The 18,580-nt window shown below is 49.6% G+C and overlaps 1 protein-coding gene across 2 annotated transcripts in view; it reads left to right on the top strand.

Annotated features, from left to right (window-relative positions):
- The window catches only part of Afap1 (actin filament associated protein 1), a 111,232-nt gene that overhangs the window by 45,867 nt on the left and 46,785 nt on the right, over positions 1 to 18,580 (top strand). Inside the window, exons 1-4 of one of the 2 annotated variants that reach the window (XM_052198756.1) lie at positions 4,303 to 4,427; positions 5,188 to 5,296; positions 8,214 to 8,425; positions 10,918 to 11,097. In XM_052198756.1, the coding sequence (XP_052054716.1) occupies positions 4,413 to 4,427; positions 5,188 to 5,296; positions 8,214 to 8,425; positions 10,918 to 11,097 (516 nt within the window). In that variant the 5' untranslated portion in view covers positions 4,303 to 4,412. Of the gene's footprint in view, positions 1 to 4,302; positions 4,428 to 5,187; positions 5,297 to 8,213; positions 8,426 to 10,917; positions 11,098 to 18,580 lie in introns of those variants that run through there. The other variant, XM_052198755.1, reaches the window with a different exon arrangement.

Here is an 18,580-nt window from a genome sequence, read left to right as displayed (position 1 = left end):
TGTTAGGAGGTGGTTCAGGGGCCATTAGAGTGATATTTTGACTAAGAATCTGTGTTGATCATGCTGGGACTGAAGAAGGGCCAGGCAGGCTCGACTCCCCAGGGACGGACTGGGATCTGGAGTTGAAGCCAAATGAAAACCCTTCCTTCTCTATATTTTTTATCAGGATATTTTAATCACAGCAACAGAAATGAAACTCGTTACTGCTTAAAATTGTTTAAATAAGAATTATCTTTTTATTCCTTTTGGTTGTCCCAATACACCAGCTTTTTGAAGTTACTATCTCTTGTCATTTTTCAAGTAAATTAAAATTAAAGCATTTGAAGATGGCTTATGTTTCCTTCCTTCCTTCCTTCCTTCCTTCCTTCTTCCTTCCTTCTTCCTTCCTTCCTTCCTTCCTTCCTTCTTCCTTCCTTCCTTCTTTCCTTCTTCCTTCCTTCCTTCTTCCTTCCTTCCTTCCTTCTTCCTTCCTTCCTTCCTTCCTTCCTTCCTTCTTCCTTCCTTCCTTCTTCCTTCCTTCCTTCCTTCCTTCCTTCCTTCCTTTCTTCTTTCCTTCCTTCCTTCTTCCTTCCTTCTTCCTTCCTTCCTTCCTTCCTTCCTTCCTTCCTTCCTTCCTTCCTTCCTTCCTTCCTTCCTTCCTTCCTTCCTTCCTTTCCAGAAAGGCTCACAATATAGACCAGGCTGGCCTCCAACTCACAGAAATCTGCCTGCCTCTGCCTGGGCGGCATGCATGCTTACTTGGGGACAATTTGAGAACAGTTGGACACTCCCTTGGTTTCTGAGAGCAGTATTTATGCTACAAAGCTGACCCTTGGCCGACATCAGTAAGCAATGTAACATTAGCACAGATTTTTAATCCCAGCCCTGGGGAGGCAGAGGCAGGCAGATTCCTGTGAGTTTGAGGCCAGCCTGGTCACACCTGCTAGTGCCACTCCTTAGTGACCAAGAATTCTGATCTGTGGGCCTGTGGGAACATTCCTATTCACACCACCACAGCTCTGATATTGAACACTCTGTCCCTAGTTGACAGTGCTGTTTGGGAAGGTTTGGGGGTGGGGCATCCTTGCTAAAAGAAATGTGACACTGAGTGTGGGCTTTGAGAGCTTAGAACCTGGCTCACAGAGATCCACCTTCCCCTGCCTGGTGTTGTCACCACACCTACTTTCTTAGCCATTCTTAAGTGCGCAAGTGGTTGTGAATCCCCGTGGCACCCTTGTCTGTCGGATAGGATTAGATTTTGTGGTGATCTACTGAAGTTAGGCGTTGGCAGTCATGGAGTCAGGCTGGAGCTACCTTCTCTGCGTAGATGCGTGACCCTGTGCTCCCCTTCATCTCTTGTCTTTCCAGAATCTCAGCATGTCATCTCCATGGGGTCTAGTGGCATCTTTCTCTTGCATTCACCCTGTGGAATTTTAGGCATGCACCTGGATTCCACTCCTGCAGGCTCCTCAGCCTTTTCCCCTCGGGGGCTGCCTCCTGATGCCTCTGTTTCATCCCTGTCTTAGGTGGAGGCTGAGAAAGCATAAGCAAATGAGGGCTGGGTCTTGTTGGGGAGTCACTGGTGCATGTAGATCAGAGAGGGTGCAACAGCAAACTCTAAGGACTGTCTGCCAAGACTGGAATTCTTAATGTTAGGATGGAAACATTTGTCCGTCGTCTGTGTGTGTGTGTGTGTGTGTGTGTGTGTGTGTGTGTGTGAGTGTGTGTGTGTGTGTGTGTTTCTGTCTGTCTGTCTGTCTGTCTATGTATCTATCTCTCTATGTATCTATCTATTTATCCACCCATCTGTCTGTCTGTCCATCCCTCTGTCTACCTATCTATCTATCTATGTTCAGTTTTATAGCCCATGGGAAGAAATCGCCAGATTCTAACCCCCTTGGCCTGGGGAAACTCAGACTTTGACATGTGTGCTCTGTGCTGCCAAGCCTCCCCGTTGCTGGTGTGGGCAGATCTCACCATAACTCTGATTTTCTTACTCCAGATTGGATAATTGTTGTCTGTTACTCTAAATAGATTGCTTTTCCGGAACCAGGAAAGCATATGGATGCCGCCCTAGGTGTGTAGAATTGGAGTCAGAAAGTGGCTTCTCAGTTGCAGCTGGTTGGGGGGCTTGTCCAGTGTTTCTTATGCCAAGACCTCTGTGATGTATGAGGTTATACCATAGGCAGGGGATGGTGAGGGAGGCAGAGCTCCAGCTGTGGGCGAGCGGGTGTTTGGGTGTAATGGTGTTGGGTAAGATGGGGGTGCAGAAGTCTAGATGTGGTGATGCGGACTCTGTAGTCCCCTCCCACCCCCACAGCCTTTCTCTGCTAACATCACAATGATGATACCAAGGGGCTCATCTGCCTGTAACTCTAGCTCAGGGTCAGATGGATGTCCTGTTCTCTCTGCAGGTACTGACAGTTATGATACATGTAGGTGTGCACATGTGCACACACATGCATGCATGCACACTATCAAAAACGAAGTTTTGTTTTTTCTTAAGTGCTAAGTATTAAAAACGTAAGCTATGCAGATATAGGTAAGAAAGGCAACTTTGTCCTAACACTTGCTGTGAGCAGCCAGCTTTAGCAGAGACACTCAAGAAATGTAGACAGAGGTTGGAGCTGCAGTGTTCTTTCACTCAGGTGCTGACTGGGGTTTTTCAAGTCAGCAGCTCCAGGCTACACTGCTGTGTGTGGCGGCACATCTGAACATTCTTGTTTTTTTAAACATTAATTTCTCTTTATTGTTATTTTTGTGTGTGAGTGTGGCAGAGGGCACAGCGCACATGGGGAAGTCAGGGGACAAAGTCTTGCCTCTGAGGATCCAGGGATCATACTCAGGTTGTCAGACTTGCACAGTGGCCTGGTTAGGGTTTTGTTGTTGATGTTGTCGTTGTTGTTTTTAACATGACATGGCTTGGTCCCCTGTTAAGGAGGCACCTCACTTGAGAAGATCAGCTTGCAGACACCCTCCTTGATTGATGATGGGAGTGGGAGCCCCTGCCTCTCCCCGTGCCGCTCCTGGGTCCCAGGGCCTGGGAAGTCTAAAGCTGACTGAGCGAGCCAGTAAGCACCTTCCTTCAGGGCCTCTGTGTCAGCTGCTGCCCTCAGACTCCTGCCCTGCCTTTTCTTCATGGTGAACTATAGGCTGCCAGATGACATAAGCAACCTCTCAAAGTTGCTTTTGGCCATGGTGATCATTACACAACAGAAAGCAGAGCAAGATGCCTTCCAGGCCTGCTGGGTCATCTTACTGGCCAGGAGTCTTCTGAGGGTTGCTTATATTTTCCCAGAAACTTTCACTGAACTTCTTGAGCTTTTTTCTTCTCATCAGTCCAAAGGACCTTCCTGTCGTGGTTTTAGAGAGGAAATCCTGAGGACTAAGGTGCTTCTCTCTGCAGGCTATGTCCTTGGTGGCTTGACTGTGTCTGTTCACAAACCCCTCAGTACACACTAGCCTTTCCCCCTCTTCCCTTTTCACAACTCCCTGGAGGGAGGCCTGGCCTGGATACAGTACAGAGCTCTTTGAAACAATCCAAGGTGTGAGCAGTCAGTCTCCTGAAGCTCAGGGAAGGCGAAATCCCTACTTCCTCATACACCTTTAAGCACTCGGTGAATCTAATGGCTCCCCCAAGCAGCCTCCAAGTCTAGGTTGGATCTTTAGCTTCACCTGGTGCCAAGCACACATGTCAGGTCTCTTCTTAGGACAGTCCTCTAAAGAGGACAGGAAAGCCTTGGGTGAGCCAGCACGGGCCCTGGGACAGCCCTGGAGTACATCCCCGCCTGTGAGTGCAGGCTGCCCACAGAGCTGGTCTTTAACAAGTAGGTAGGTCATGACCACCAGGGAACAAGGGATAGGAGAGAATGGAGAGAATGGAAGCGGGGTTTTCTGCAGGGACCAACCCTAGGCCATTGGGTAATAGCATGCAGCTAGCTGAACTGCGAATCAAGCCTCTCCAGCTGCAGGAGGGGGAAGCAGGGTGGGTGTGCAGTGGCCATTTGTCACTCACAAAGGACTTCTTGGACTCAGAGTTAGGGAAAAAGATGGAGTCACATTCTGGAGGGTTTGCATAAGAATAAAAACAAAGCCCATGATGTCAGTGGAGCAGCATTCAAGCAGGGTGGAGCTTGTCACTTCTACCCTGTCACTTCCTGGTTATTTACAGCACATAGATAGTGTGAATTAGCTATGCACAGAGGGGGAGAGAACATGAAAAAAGGTCTTTAGTAGATGCCAGGATGTCTGGAGACCCAGCCATGGCAGGAACAAGTCTGATTTTTGAGCAGCATGCTTTAGATTCTGGGATTTGCTCTCTGCGTCTGTGTAGTGTGAGGCTCTGGGATTTGCTCTCTGCATCTGTGTAGTGTGTAGTGTGTAGTGTGTCTGTGTAGTGTGAGGCTATCCACCAGCCTTCCTGCAGGACTTCCATGGTGCGTTGGCAGGTAGGGAGCAGGGGCCCTGGTGCATCAGACCTCATTCCCTTTGTCCTTTTCTAGGGGCAGAAGGACCAGCAAGGGCAGTGACCAGCAGGGTCCCACAGATGTCAGAGAAGAGGCTGATGTGGATTAGCTGTCAGGAAGGCTCAGGAAGAGGGGATCTGAGCTGCACCTTGCAGGCTGGTAGGATCTGGTTTGGACTGAAGCTAAGGTGCTCCTGTCTCTAGTGGTTGTTGCACAGTCTGACTTTGTAGGGGATTCTGACAGAGTGGCTTAAGTAAAGAGCAGACACTGCTTCCAAAGAGTGGCAGCCAGGAGTGGCTCGTGGGCCTGCCCTGCTTTTGCCCCAGCCCAGCTCTGAGAGGAATACCTACAAATGGGCACACACTTTTTCTGTTCTTAGTGTTGTCTATAGTGGGCACTGGGCCCTGGAGTGTGTGTGTGTGTGTGTGTACACTATGAGGATGAAGAGGAACACACAGACCCTGTCTCTGCTGGAGAGAGGCTCAGAGGGCGGGTGTGAGTCAGCCTAGATGGATTTGGGAGACAGGCTTCTGATGATTCACAGTGAGTGCCAATAGCAGACAGATGAGATGCCTCCGTGTGAAGGTGGGACTCCCTACAGGTACCAGTGGGAGCTGAGTGGTCCATGACCAGCTAGGGTGAGGCTGGGGGATGGACATGAGTAGGAAACAGGTACAGGACCTGGTGACCTTGAATCTCTAGCAGCCACTCTAATCCAGCATGGTTTTCCTTTTGCCTCCAGCCTCCTGACAGTGGGCCTCCGCCTTTACCGACGTCCTCTCTCCCAGAGGGTTACTACGAGGAAGCTGTGCCGCTGAGTCCTGGAAAAGCTCCAGAGTACATCACCTCAAGTGAGTGGCAGCTGCCCATCAGGGTGGTCCCTTCATTCCCAGGAGTGGTGGCGGGCCAAGGCACTGGGTGTGGAGGACGCAGGATTGCACATCACCACAGAAACGTAGGAGCAATGGATCTGGGACCTAAGGAAGGCAATGCATAAGGAGGGGTCTGGAGAAAGGCTAAGCCCTTCAGAGTCCTTTCTTCCTGCTTCTGGTGAGCCAGGCTCTGAGGGGCCTGGAGTCAGAGCCTGGTGTGGGTAGATGAGCGGTTGGTTCCCTGAAGTCAGGAGGGAAATGGTTCTGTAGCACATTCACGTGTGGCTCGCCCTGCCCCCCTTGGTCTCTGCAGGGCACTGCCCTGTCAGTTGAGGTTTCTGCCAGGATGCCCGTTGGGTGGTGGACAGGGCAGGCTTTACTGACCGATTTCTGCTGAAGGCATGATCCACCAGCACCTGACGCCCACCTCAGTAATGGTTCTTTTGAATGAGATGCGCACGGACACCGGAAGCTGACCTCTAACTGCCCCTGGGATTCAGATTTGGTTACTGATGCTATTCTGTCTGCAGAGTGTCTCTCTCAGCAGGATGCCACATCAAGCTGTGGCATCCCATGTTTCTGTGCTCAGCTCTAAAACTCCTTTCATTGTCAAGTACTTACTCATTAAAAAGTGTAAAGTGTCAGGGTAGGGCACTTGTTCTCAGATCTGATGATCTGAATTGGATCTCCAGGACTTGTGTGGTGCAAAGAGTGAATTAATCCTCCAAGTTGTCCTCTGACCCCCACACATGCCTGTGCAAAGTAGTCGTTTAAAACGTAGTGCCAGTGTACAGCCAGCACTTCTGCCTGAAGCAAGCTGTCTCTGTGACAGGCTCCTGGGGCAGAGCAGAGCAGAGCACAGGCTAACAGTGCTGCTCTCTGGCTTCACACCATTGCTGACACCCAGTGGCCCCATGGTCTAGAAACTGCTTTCCCAGGGTACATTTGTTTCTAGTTCTTTCCTTAGACCCGCGGCTGGCTGCCAGTAGCTTCTCCAGGGCTCAGGTGACAATCTCCTTCTCCCAGTGCCTGGCATTTCTGGCTCTTAGGTCCCTGTCTGGGACAGCATGAGTCTCCAGATGATATGCTTCCCCCATCTGCCTTGCTGGGTGGTATGGACACAGTCATAGGTTTGGGGTCCCTTGACCCATATGTGAAAATGGGGAGTTCAAGGCTTACTTCTGTAACTCTCATAAAAAGGAAGGTTGAAATGTTCCTTTGAGGCTGCCATGTAAAGAGGGGGTGGGTATTAGGAGGCTGGAGAGATGGCTCAGTGGTTAAGAGTACTGTCTGCCCTTCCTAAAGGACACAGGTTCAGTTCCCAGTACCCACACGGCAGCTCACAACTGTCTGTAACTCCAGTTCCAAGGGATATGACACCCTCACACCAATGCACATAAAATAAAATTAAATATTTAAAAAAAAAGAGGGGGCTTGTTAGGCAGAGGCAGACATTGGAACAGCCACGTGCTAGTGTATAGGAGGGGAGAGAGGAGGGTGTAAGGTCTGCAGATGGAGGGGGTGGGGAGCCTGGCCTGTCAGTCATTTTACTGCAAACTCCTATCTGCGCCCTCAGCAGTCAGACCGGCAGGTCTCACACCCTCTGTGTGGTCTCAGCCCCAGTCAGGTTATCATTCCCTCAGCTGCTGTGTCTGTTACCTCTACTCGCAGCCACCCCAGGCCGAATGTGCCACTGTCCCCCTGAAGGGTCTCTTTGTATGTGACCACTCTTCCGGCTATGTCCCTGCAACTTTGTTAGGTGCTAGGAGAGCTACCACAGGCAACAGGATGCTCCCTTCCCTGGGCTCACAGCTCGGCATGAAGAGCTGGCCTGTGTGCACAGTGAGGACCCGTTAGGCTGTGTGCAGTGTGTCACAAGGGCCTTTGACACAGTGTGCTGTTGTCCTGCTTAGGCTGATACCTCAAATCACCCTGAGCCCAGAAGCTGGAATGCTGAAATTCTTGGGAAATGCTACAGTCTGGGGCTTATCTTAACACTGGTTTATCTTATAGATGGCCTGTCTTAGAGGTGTGCCCTCTGGACATGTCCTCACCCCCTTCTCTCCCTTCTTCCCCCCCTCTTTCCTCTTGTCCTTCCCTCTCACCACTCCCATTGGATTAGGACTCTACACTTATGGCCGTGGCCATATTGGTAAGAGATCTCATCTGAATCGCCACCCAAAAGCACCATCTCCAGATGCAGCCGTTAGCCTGAAGAGTACCAGGGAATCATGAGCCCGTGGTACTGGCTAGAGGGGGTCGTAAGCATGATGCTAGATGTGAGCACACATGACTCTGGCAGAGAGGAAGGGGGTGGGAGCAGCTGGGGTGTGTGCAGAGAGCTCAGGGGAGGAGAGAGCAGGCTATGTGTGGAGAAAGTGGAACTCGAGAACGGAGGTGTCCTTGAGCGAGATTTGTTCTGTTAGAGAGATGGGACAAATCCAGCCCAGGGCCAAGGTGAGCTGGTGGGAAGAGGTGGTCTCTGGTGGATTCCAGGTGATCTGCAGGGTCTGTGGGTGGCAGTGTCGGCAGGAAGACTTGGGAGTGTTTAATCAAGGCCAGATAAAGAGGAGCAGAGGACTCTACAGGGAAAAGGTTCCTGAGTGGCCACCCAGGGCAAAGTGTAGCTAACGCTGCTATTGGGGTGACATCATCCTGTTGATGTGAAAGAATCTAGGGATTTTAAAAAATAAATGTTTTAGTTGTTGCATTTGAAGCATTTGGATGAGTTCTCCGTGCCTGACTTGTGGAAGTTTTACCCTCAGGGCCAGGGCGGAGGCCTTTTCTCACTGAAGCCCACGGTAGCTGGAAATGAGGCCAGGCCTCGAGGCAAGCTGGAGGCGTGGTGAGCTGGAGGTGAGGCGGCTTCTCACCTCTGCCCTTTTCTCCTCCACAGATTATGACTCTGAGGCCATGAGCAGTTCCTATGAATCATACGATGAAGAGGAAGAGGATGGGAAGGGGAAGAAAACCCGCCATCAGTGGCCGTCAGAGGAGGCCTCCATGGACCTGGTGAAAGACGCCAAGATCTGCGCCTTCCTGCTGCGCAAGAAACGCTTTGGCCAGTGGACCAAGCTGCTCTGTGTCATCAAAGACACCAAGCTGCTGGTGAGGAGCCCAGCGGGGCCATGCCACCCTTGGCAGTCTGAAGTGCAGGACCGCAGCTGGTACACACAGATGCTACCACAGGGGGGCAAGCGAGGGGATCTTGTTGAGAGCCAGGGGCCCTGCCCAGCCCAGGCAGGCTGGCACCTCTTCAGGGAGGGCTCATGGTTCCCCCACACTCAAGTCCTTCCACCCTGCTGGGCCTGTGGCTTGTCAGTGGAAAGGAGCAGTGTTGAGACTTGCCAGAAACTGCCAGATAGACTTTCTCATTTGTAGTGAGTCAGTAAATTCCTCCCAGCCAGGTCACAGCAGAGGCCGGAGCCTGTGGAGGAGCCTAGGGGAAGACCAAGGGAAAGGACATTCTTTTGGAAAGTCAAAAGCTTTCCAGAAAGAAGGGTGGGGTGTTTTTTGTTTTTTTGTTTTTTGTGTTTGTTTGTTTATTTTTGTGGCAGAACGGGAGGTGGAGTATGCCCAGAAGCAGGGCCTAGAAGATTCTGGACTTTGGCCCCAGGCGCTGTCTGTCCCCCTGGGGGCTCCTAGGAGAAGAGACTTGGAGGCTGCATTCCAGCCCCCAGCCCACAAGCCCACTTCCGGTAGAAACCGAGGCTGGTCTCTGGGTCAGGAGCTTTGCTTTATGGTTTTTGCCTTTTGTCTTTCAAATTAACCTCAGGAAACAATTGCTCAAAAGTGAGTCATTAAAGGAGAGAATCTGAGTTTCTCTTTCCCCCCCATGTGGTGGAGCAGATAACCCTGTAAGGGAGACCTTGGCCCCCAGTGAATTATGGGTGTCTCACTTGCGTGGGCTCTTAGGTCATTGTATGTGCTTTTTTTTTTTTTTTTTTTTTTTTTTGGCTTGGCCTTTTTAAATGAAGTGCATATTTTTTCCACATGTGTGGCCTGAATTTTTTCCAAATATAGAATATGCCAAAAATGATGCCATCAGGGATTCTAAAGCATGAAAAATATTAACATAGCCCTTATTTATAATCTGATGCAATCGCTGCAAGATGATGATATGCTCTATATAATGATTTAAAATGCACTCCACTCTCGTGAGAAAGAGCAGTTTTATTTCCAATGCAGGCAGCGGCAGAGTCCCAGGTTCCTGGTCCCACACCCGTTGGTCCTCTTCTTCCTCCCCAGCTTTTTCTACAATAAGATCCCTCTCCCTGCTCTATGATGGTAATAGCTTCCATAGAGACTAGCTTAATTGTTAAAGGAATCAATAGAAAATGAGGGAAGACACCATTCAAGACAAAATGCAAGATGAAACTTGGCCTTTTATTTGCTTTTGGCTTTGTGCTGACAGTCTTGCTAGATAGCTCAGGCTAGACTCAAAATCACTGTGTAGCCCAGGCTAGTCTTGAGTTCTGAATCCTTCCTTTTCTATCTCCTAAATGATGAGATTATAGGCAAGCACTACCACATTTGGCTTACAGTAGTAGTAGTAATTGTTGTTGTTGGTGGTGGTGCTGTGTGTGTGTGTATGTGTGTGTGTGTGTGTGTGTGTGTGTGTGTTATCTTCCTTCACAAATAACCCATGGTTCAACTACTCAGAGGAGAGAAAGCATGCTTTCCTGGGGCGGGGCATCTTGTCTGGCCTCCCGTGGGTGTCACACTACCTACGTTATTGACTCCGTCTCTAGGCCTTTTATTTCCATGCCCAGACAGTTTCACAGCCCCTAGTCACCCCGTGTACTCCGCCCACTCACTGAAGTACCTGTTCCCTAGCTGATGGGGAGCACTGGGAGAACTCTCTCCACAGAATTGACTCTGGGGCCAAATCACCTTCCTCCAGGGGTCTGCCTGTACCTCTGCTGAGGGAGTCAAGGTCAGCCTCAAGGGGCAGATCCAGGGAGGCCTTCCAGCCCCCGGGCCCTGGGCTCCCTATGAATTTCACTTGAACTGAGTCCTGCCTGTTCTTCCTTCCTCAGGCTCTTAGCGGCAGCCTTGGAGGGATCCTGTTTGGAGGTAGCCTGGGCTTGCCTTCCAGGGTCTGCAGATAGTACAGATGGTTGTGAGTCAACTGATGTGGGTGCTGGGAACTGAGCGTAGGGTCTCTACAGGAGCATGTGCACTCTTAAATGCTGAGCCATTTCTCTAACACCCAGCATCTTCATCATTACCCTGTCTGCCCACAGTAGGTCTATGCAGTTGCAACAGGTCTAATAACCCTTTCATGTATGTCATATTCACATGAACATACATGTAATTTTGTGACAGTGCTCCAGTAGAACACAGGATGGATCGGTGCCTGCACTGTCATGTCGTAGGCATTCCACAGGCCTCAGCCGAGTTAACACACACCTGTGTGTGGCAGATGTAGGAGGAGCGTGGGTGGGCAGCAGACTGTGTCACACCTGTTGGCTGGCTGCTGGGCCACGCCCCCTGAAGCCCCCCCCCCTCAGCACTAGAGGTTTGGTTACACTGGGTTTCATCATTTTCTCTGGCCACATGTCCTCAAGGCATTAATTGGTCTGTGGTGTTCCACGCAGTGCTATAAAAGTTCCAAGGACCAGCAGCCTCAGATGGAGCTGCCGCTGCAGGGCTGCAGTATCACCTACATCCCGAGAGACAGCAAGAAGAAGAAGCACGAGCTGAAAATCACCCAGCAAGGCACAGACCCTCTGGTTCTCGCCGTCCAGAGCAAGGAACAGGCTGAGCAGTGGCTGAAGGTAGGCCGTCTGACATGGCTCTGAGACCCCTTCGCTTCCAGGCTCATTTAATCGATACGTTGTCTAAAACCCAGACAGATAGATTAATCTAGGAGCTTTGTCTTTTTTAATAATTAAGTTACATTTTAATTTCACTCTCCCCCTGCCACCTACACACACGTATACACATATACATACATGCATTGCACATATAGCGTGACTGGTGTGTGGAGATCAAAGGACAACTGCTTCTCTATCCCCCACCCACGCTGCAGGCCTCTGGGATTACACCACACTTGTCAGACTTGGTGGTGAATGTCGTTGCCCACTGAGGCATCCTTCGTTACTATTGTTTGTTTTGAAGCTTTGGTTGTGAGTCTGAGCCTTGAACAACACAGTGCTCTCTCCAGCCTTTATTTATTTTTGATAGTTATTTCTACACTCTTTGGTAGAATTCCCACTCACCTGACTCCCAGCTGCAGGTGTCTGTCTGTTTGTCCCTGAAGGCTGTCCATCTGTCCTGTTGTTGTAGTTGTTATTGTTTTTAGTATTTGCTTTGATCCATCCTCCATTCCTTACAATATTTAAATATGAGACCTTCTCACTTTGTGCTGTCCACCCCCGACTCCTCTTTTGTCTGGCTTCTTTCTTGGTCCCCTCCAATTCCCCGTGTCGCCCTTGTGTCTGATTGGCTTGGCCCTTCTGCTGCTGTGTGGTAATTTTAGCTTTGGGATCCATCTTACTCTGCCCAGGCTGCTCACCAAGATGCCCCAGGCGGGTTGGCCCTGAACAGCAGCAGTTTACTTCTGAGCTCTGGAGGCTGGAAAGTGCGGGTTAGGGTGCCTGGGAGTTGGCCTCTGGTGAGATGTCCTCACTGTCCTCCAGTGTAAAGAGAAGATGGCCACCTGCAGTCTCTTTTATGCAGGCACTGACACCAGCCAGGAGGGCTCTACCCTGTGACCTCTTCACAGCTCAAATGCTGGGCCTCCTAGTACTGCTGTATTGGAGCTTAGGGGCCCATAGTTTTAAGCCCTAGAATTTCTAGCTGTTTGTTTTTTAATCTGGAAATGTCTCTTTCACAGTTTTAAATTTTTCTTAAAGTGCTGGTCTGGCTTTTACCTCTGAACGGGATGGACATGGTGACTCTGATCTTGATTTTTACCTGAACAGGATAAGCATAGTGACTCTGACCCTGGCTTTTGCTGGAGCTTGGAACTTACTCTCTTGTCTATTGTGTTTGTTCGATGCCCGTGCTGGTCATGGTATTTGGAAAGAAAATACATTGAAATAATTGTTCTTACAGCAACAATATTGGGTATAGCTCATATAACCATAAGTCATCCCTTTAAGGTAAATACAATTCCACGGTCCCTTTGGCTTTCCATGCTCTGTGACTCTTGGAAGTAATTCTGTAACCATAGCTGCTCCTCCTGTCTTTGGAAGAAACTGTGTGTGTCTGCTCATCTTCCCAAGGTTTAAATTCACCACGGCCTGTGGTGAGGGCAGGGCTGGTAGAGGTGCCATCTGCTTGGGCATCTATGACCATGGTGCCTGTGACATGCAATTTACAGGCCACTTCCCTCACTGCTGTAACAAAATAACCTGACCAAAGGGACTCAGGGAAGGAAGGGCTTGTCTCAGCTCACAGTTTGAAATTCTCCTTGGTCATGGCACTGAGGGCATGGTGATGGGTATGAGGTGCACCAGGAAGCAGAGAGGAATGCTGATCGGTTCACTTTCCTGCTTAATTAGCCAGACCTCCAGCCCATTTAGTGAGTCTTCCCCTCTTCAGCTCATCCTCTCTGGAGACATCCCAAACAAATGCCCACAGTTGTGTCTCATGTGACTGTAAAACCTGGCAAGGTAAAGATGAACTATCACATGCCATATCTGGGGAACTGTGAACTTCCATTCCCCATGGCCCCCAGTCAGACTCCAGGCCCATGAGGACACTTTCCTGACCAGCCAGAGAACCACACAGAGGTGGCCTATTCCACTCTGTCAGCAGTGGCTGTGGCTTGCCTGAAATTGTGACGCTCAGGTTGGAGAGGATTTTTTTCTGGGTTCTTCTCCTGTGAGCCTCAGGCTCAGGAATCTCTACTGGGAGTTTGCATAGCTTTCCAGTCAGAGAATGTCACTCTACAGCTGCAGGCCAACCCATCTCTCTGCAGGGGCTCCAGAGACACACAGGCTTGATCATCTCATTGACTCATGCTGCCTTCGTGTGTGTGTGTGTGTGTGTGTGTGTGTGTGTGTGTGTGTGTGTGTGTGTGTGAGAGAGAGAGAGAGAGAGAGAGAGAGAGAGAGAGAGAGAGAGAGATGCATGCATGTGGATGTGGAGGCAACAGAGGACAGCCTCAGATGCCAAACCTCAGATACCATCCCTCAGATGCCACCCGCCTCGCCTTTCTGGGACAGGGCCTCCCACTTGTCACTGCCCTAGCTTATAGACACAGTTAGGCTGGGCGGCCAGTGAGCCTCAGGGCTCCATCTCACTGCCTCCCAGAGCTGGGGTTCTGGGCACACAATGCTGCACCCAGCTTTTTGATGTGTCTCCTCAGCCTTATCAGCCCAGATGCTCGCTTGTGCCTCTCATTCCCTCACACAGTTAGTAGTTTATTTGTCGCCTGAGAGGTTGACTCTCAGGCCACATGGTGTGATGATCTATAGCGATCCATCTGGGCATCAAGGTCGATTTTCTGGCCTGACTGAGGCTTCGCTCTTGAGTGACAGACAGCTGGCCCTTTCCATTTTTATCCTTCTTCCTGTGATTTTTATTTTTTTTCCTGTGATTTTTTTTTAAACTAATTTTTTTAACTTTCTATTGGTTCTTTGTGACTTCATGTCATGCTCCCCAGTCCCACCCATCTCCCCCTCTGCTCCCCTCCTGTGATCCTAGCCTGTCCGTTCACTAAAGGACGAAGGGCACTTGTGGAGTGGGCAGCGTTCCTGTGACTGTCTCTGAGTTCCTCTCCTGGCTGCCTGGACTCTCCTCTCTCATGCTTGGACTCTCTCTATTCCTTAAGGAATGCTGGGTAGGACCGGCCTGAACCACATGGCTCCTGCTCACCCTCTCTTCTGTTAGATACTCAGCATGCTGAGCTCCCTCCTAACTGCTTCACATCTGACATGAAGTCACTCCTTGAGCAGCTGGCGAACAGACCAGAGAAATGGCACGCTTCAAGATGCTGATGGAGTGAAATGACCTCATATCCTCCTTCCCCCTGTGCGAGCGAGCTACTTGCGAACAGAGGCGCTTAGCTAATTATAGCATGACGACTCCGCTCATGAATGGTAGTTAATTGCAAGGATTTTAATTTTAGTGTATTTCTTACAAAGCAGAAGATCTTTTTTCAAGGAGTTTGAGTTGATTGCTCCACTTTAATGCTTGTCCTGTTATTTCTGCAGTACTAGAGCTCACGGAGTTTTAGCAATGAAAGTCAAAATGATTATGGAGTCCTCAGCCCTAAGGAGTGCTGCCCCAAACTCAGGGAGCATTGTCGAGAACAGGATGGGAAGACTGGGAGATCCAGAAGGAGGGTGGGAGGCTCACAAGTCCCTGCTTCCCCTGAGGGTTTATACTTAAGGTCTGCCCAGGGGGAGGGTGTGGTACCCCACTCTTTTTATGAGGATCTATAAGGAGTTAATGGTTGCCCGGAAGGAAGGGGCATTTTCTTCAGTGATGAACCACTGACCCATGCCTCTGCTCCTGTGAGTCACTACTCAAGCATCTGTAACCCTGATACAACTCCCTAGGTCCCAGGTAAAAGACAGATATAGGGCAAGTTAGGAAGGGAGGGGCCGGGAGGGGAGGGGAAGAGAGGGCAACAGGGTGACTATGGTAAAAATTATATACATGTGTGACTCGCTCATAAGAAATCTATTATGTATCATTAACATTAATATACGCTAATTAATCAGCGAAAGTCAAGTGACGAAAAGGTTTCAGCCGTGGGACCTTAATTGACTTAGCCTAACAGAGCCTAAAATAGGCTAGCTTCTTCTAGATCCACCACTGGACGAGTTACCTTATCAGAACCATGATTTTAACAGTTGTTGTTGTTGTTCGTGTGTATGTGTGTGTGTTCATATGCTACAGTGAGCGTGCTGAAGGTCAGAGGACAACGGTTATTTCTCTTCTTCCACAGTGGGACCCTAGGATTGAGCCCAGCTTGTCAGGTTTGTGTAGTAGGCGCTTTTCCCTGCTGAGTCATGGAGGTGCTGGAGATTTTAAAAACAAGATTCTGAATCATTCGGATTTGCTGGGAGCCTGAAAGTCTTCATGGTTTTTTTTTTTTTGCTTTGGATTTTTCTAAATACTGTCCTATGCTGATAGGATTGAGACATGTCTCGCCCCCTGCCTAACTGTGTCTTCTCAGGGAACTTTTGCTTGGTGTCTAGAACCATGAACTCCTGATTCTCTTGCCCAGAAGGGGATGAGGAGAAGCGGAGGGGGTGGGGGGTGGGCCACGTCATTCATTCTTGGATGTGAGCCTCCAGCCTGTCATTTCCTTTCACATCCAAGAAGTTGGCGTTTTGCTTTGTTTCAACCGGGGAGGGGCTGGAAAGATGGCTCAGTGGTTAAGCATGTATGCCCTCTGGCAGAGGACCCAGGTGGAAGCACCTAGATAAGTGGCTCACAGCTGTCTGACACTCCAGCTCCACGGGGATGACACCTTTGACCTCCACAGACATCTGCACTCATGTGCACACACACACAAGCATACATAGTACACACAAGTAATATGAACTAAGTCTTTTTTTTTTTTTAGTTAAGTGGAAAAAAATGAAAGCCCATATCCTACAGCGCAGGCCTTCTGAAAATGGACTCAGGTAGTGTCTAACCGTCATCTTGCTCTGCTCCGTGAGAAGCCAGCCCTGCCCACAGCCATGGCTCGCAGGTTTGGTGTCACCGTCGCTGGAAAGTTTAAAGTGGCTTTGTTCTTGGGCTTCCAGCAGATGGCCCTGCAGAACTGGTGCAGAGGGGCAGCCTTCATGGTCTTCGTCTGTCGTCTATCCAATGCCATCTATCCAAAAGATGGTGTCTTTCATTGGCTTTGAAAGCAGTTGGGCTAGCCCTTCACCCCTGTGGGCCCCTGGCTGTGTGCTCTGCGTGGCTGCCCTCTCCATTTTGGAAGTTCTGGCCCAGCATGCCCTCATGTTCACTTCAATCTTGGTTTCCATTCTAGAACTTTCTGGTTGTTCTTTGTCATTTGGTCTGTCTGATATCCCATCTGTCTGTGCACCACCCTCCACTTTATTGGCTGTTTAACAGGTGTGTGTGTGTATGTGTACGTATGTATGTGTGTATGTATATACATGTGTGTGTACGTATGTATGTATATACATGTGTGTTTGTGTGTGTACGTATGTATGTATATATGTGTGTGTGTACGTATGTATATACATGTGTGTGTACATATGTATGCATATACATGTGTGTGTGTACATATGTATGCATATACATGTGTGTGTTTGTGTGTGTGTGTGTATATATACACACCTGGCATTTCTGTTATAGCCGTTTTAGTGTCTGGTCATTCTGGCACTGGGGTCATCTTTGTATTGCTTCTGAATTTGCCCCAGGAGTCTGCACAGGCTTTGGGATGTGTGGAAGGAAACTACGGAGAACACCCTCTGCTATTTCCTAGCAGTCCCTTGTTGTTGGGCACGATAGACTGTGGCCCGTTGCTTTGCTTCATACTGCTCCTGCCTTCAGAATGGGTGCTGTGTTTTCACAAAGCAGGCAGGGGACCAGAGAGCTGGCAAGAGGCTTGAGGTCTGTCATGGACTGTGGACAGGTGGCCAGCTTTCTGGAGCAGCCCGCGGGTCTCTTTAGGTCTAGCCTACCAGACTCTCTGCTCTGAGCTCACCCTCAGCTTTAGACTATGGTGTCCCTTTGATTCTGGAAGCTGGCACCTTCCCGATGGGCCCTTCCACACATCTGGGCAAGGCAGACACCTTGCACTGGATGAGGTGTTCTGCTCTCGGGGCCCTGTTTCCTCCCTGCCTGCCTTGGGGGGGGGGTCTCCTTATTACCTCAGAAAAGATGGGAGGACTAAGGGATAAGAACCAACTCCTGCCGCCCTGGGCACCAAGTTTTCCTTGGCTACTCTGTCATCTCTTGCTCCATCCATGGCCAGCCAAGAGGGCGGCTGCGGAGAGGGTGGCTGTGGAGAACCTCTTTTCTCCAGCCAGGGGGAGTCTTTTTCCTCCAAGGCCCCTTCATCTTTAGGGTTTCCTTCTCTGTGGATTCTCAGCATCTCCACACTCAGATGACTTTGAGAAGTGCTACGACTGTTTGGTTTGGGTTTTGTTTTTTTTTTTCCGGTTTCTCTAGCTTGTTTTGCGTTGTCAGGGTGGTGGTTTTATGTTCTGTTCTGTGTGGTGACAGTGAAATACCACATACCCTGTTCATTGTCTCTGCAGAAAGTCTCAGTTTTGTCAGTTATGTAATAAATAAACTTTGGGGTCAGCTGATTTTTCTACAATGTGACTTTCTGCTTTGTTTATTTGTTTATTATTTCAGTTTTTAATTTTTTTTTTAAGACAGTGTCTTAGCGAGTAACCCTGAGGCCCCAGGGACACACCTTAGCATCCCAGGGCATTGAGTTCATGGTCTCACCCGTGCTAGGGACACTCCACAGAATGATCTCATCGTCACTGTGAGTCGCTATGGAAGTGCTTTTCCACTCTCGACTGGGAATTGTTTTATAAATAAAGACAAGTGTCTCATCACCCAAGTCTACTATTATCAAGGCTCACTCAGGGTTTAGGATCTAGCTGTAGACATTTAGAAATAGTTTTAATAGAACAATCAAAAAATAATCCTTCAGTTAGAACTCACTTGGACTTGCAAAGCAGGATATACGCAAGACAGCATTTGACCAGCATGCAGTGCTGGTCACCCTTCTGTCCAAAGTAGCTACCAAGTGTGTCTTGTTTGCCTGTTATATCCGCCAGCCACAGCCCTTGCCCGAAGCCCGTGTCTATGTGTGCATGCATGTGTCTATCCGCATGAATGTCCATGTGTGTACAGAGGCTGCCGACATGAGCCTCTGTGCAGAGGTCAAACACAAGACAAGAGTCAGCATTCCCAGAAGCAGCGTGATCAGGTTTCCTTAAAAATGTGCAGAGATTGTGTTTCTGGGGTGGAGGGCTTGAGTTAAAAGCAAACAAAAATGCCACAAAGTATTGGGTTGTGTGGAGGAGTCGCGAGTTTTCAATTCGAATGTCATTCTTTCAAGTGCACTTTGACCTTCTCACACTAGACTTTACATAGACATACACCTTGGGTGGCAGGGCCTTCCTGTGTCATTTTGGAATGGATCCTGCAGGTGCCTTTGGGAGACGCAGGAGACAGTGAACAAGGCAGCCTGATTTCTTCCACAGGCGAGACCCCTGTGGGAGCAAGACCCCCGGGCTCACCATCCTGCAGGGCGCCTTCTCTGTGGTCCGGACAGGGAAAGACAAGTCTCACAATGCCAAGATGCTTTCTGTGCCC

Source organism: Apodemus sylvaticus, chromosome 11 (genome assembly GCF_947179515.1).
Source record: "Apodemus sylvaticus chromosome 11, mApoSyl1.1, whole genome shotgun sequence".
Classification (NCBI taxonomy): domain Eukaryota; kingdom Metazoa; phylum Chordata; class Mammalia; order Rodentia; family Muridae; genus Apodemus; species Apodemus sylvaticus.
The sequence above is the reverse complement of the archived record's forward strand: the minus strand, read 5'-3'. Positions and strand labels throughout refer to the sequence as shown.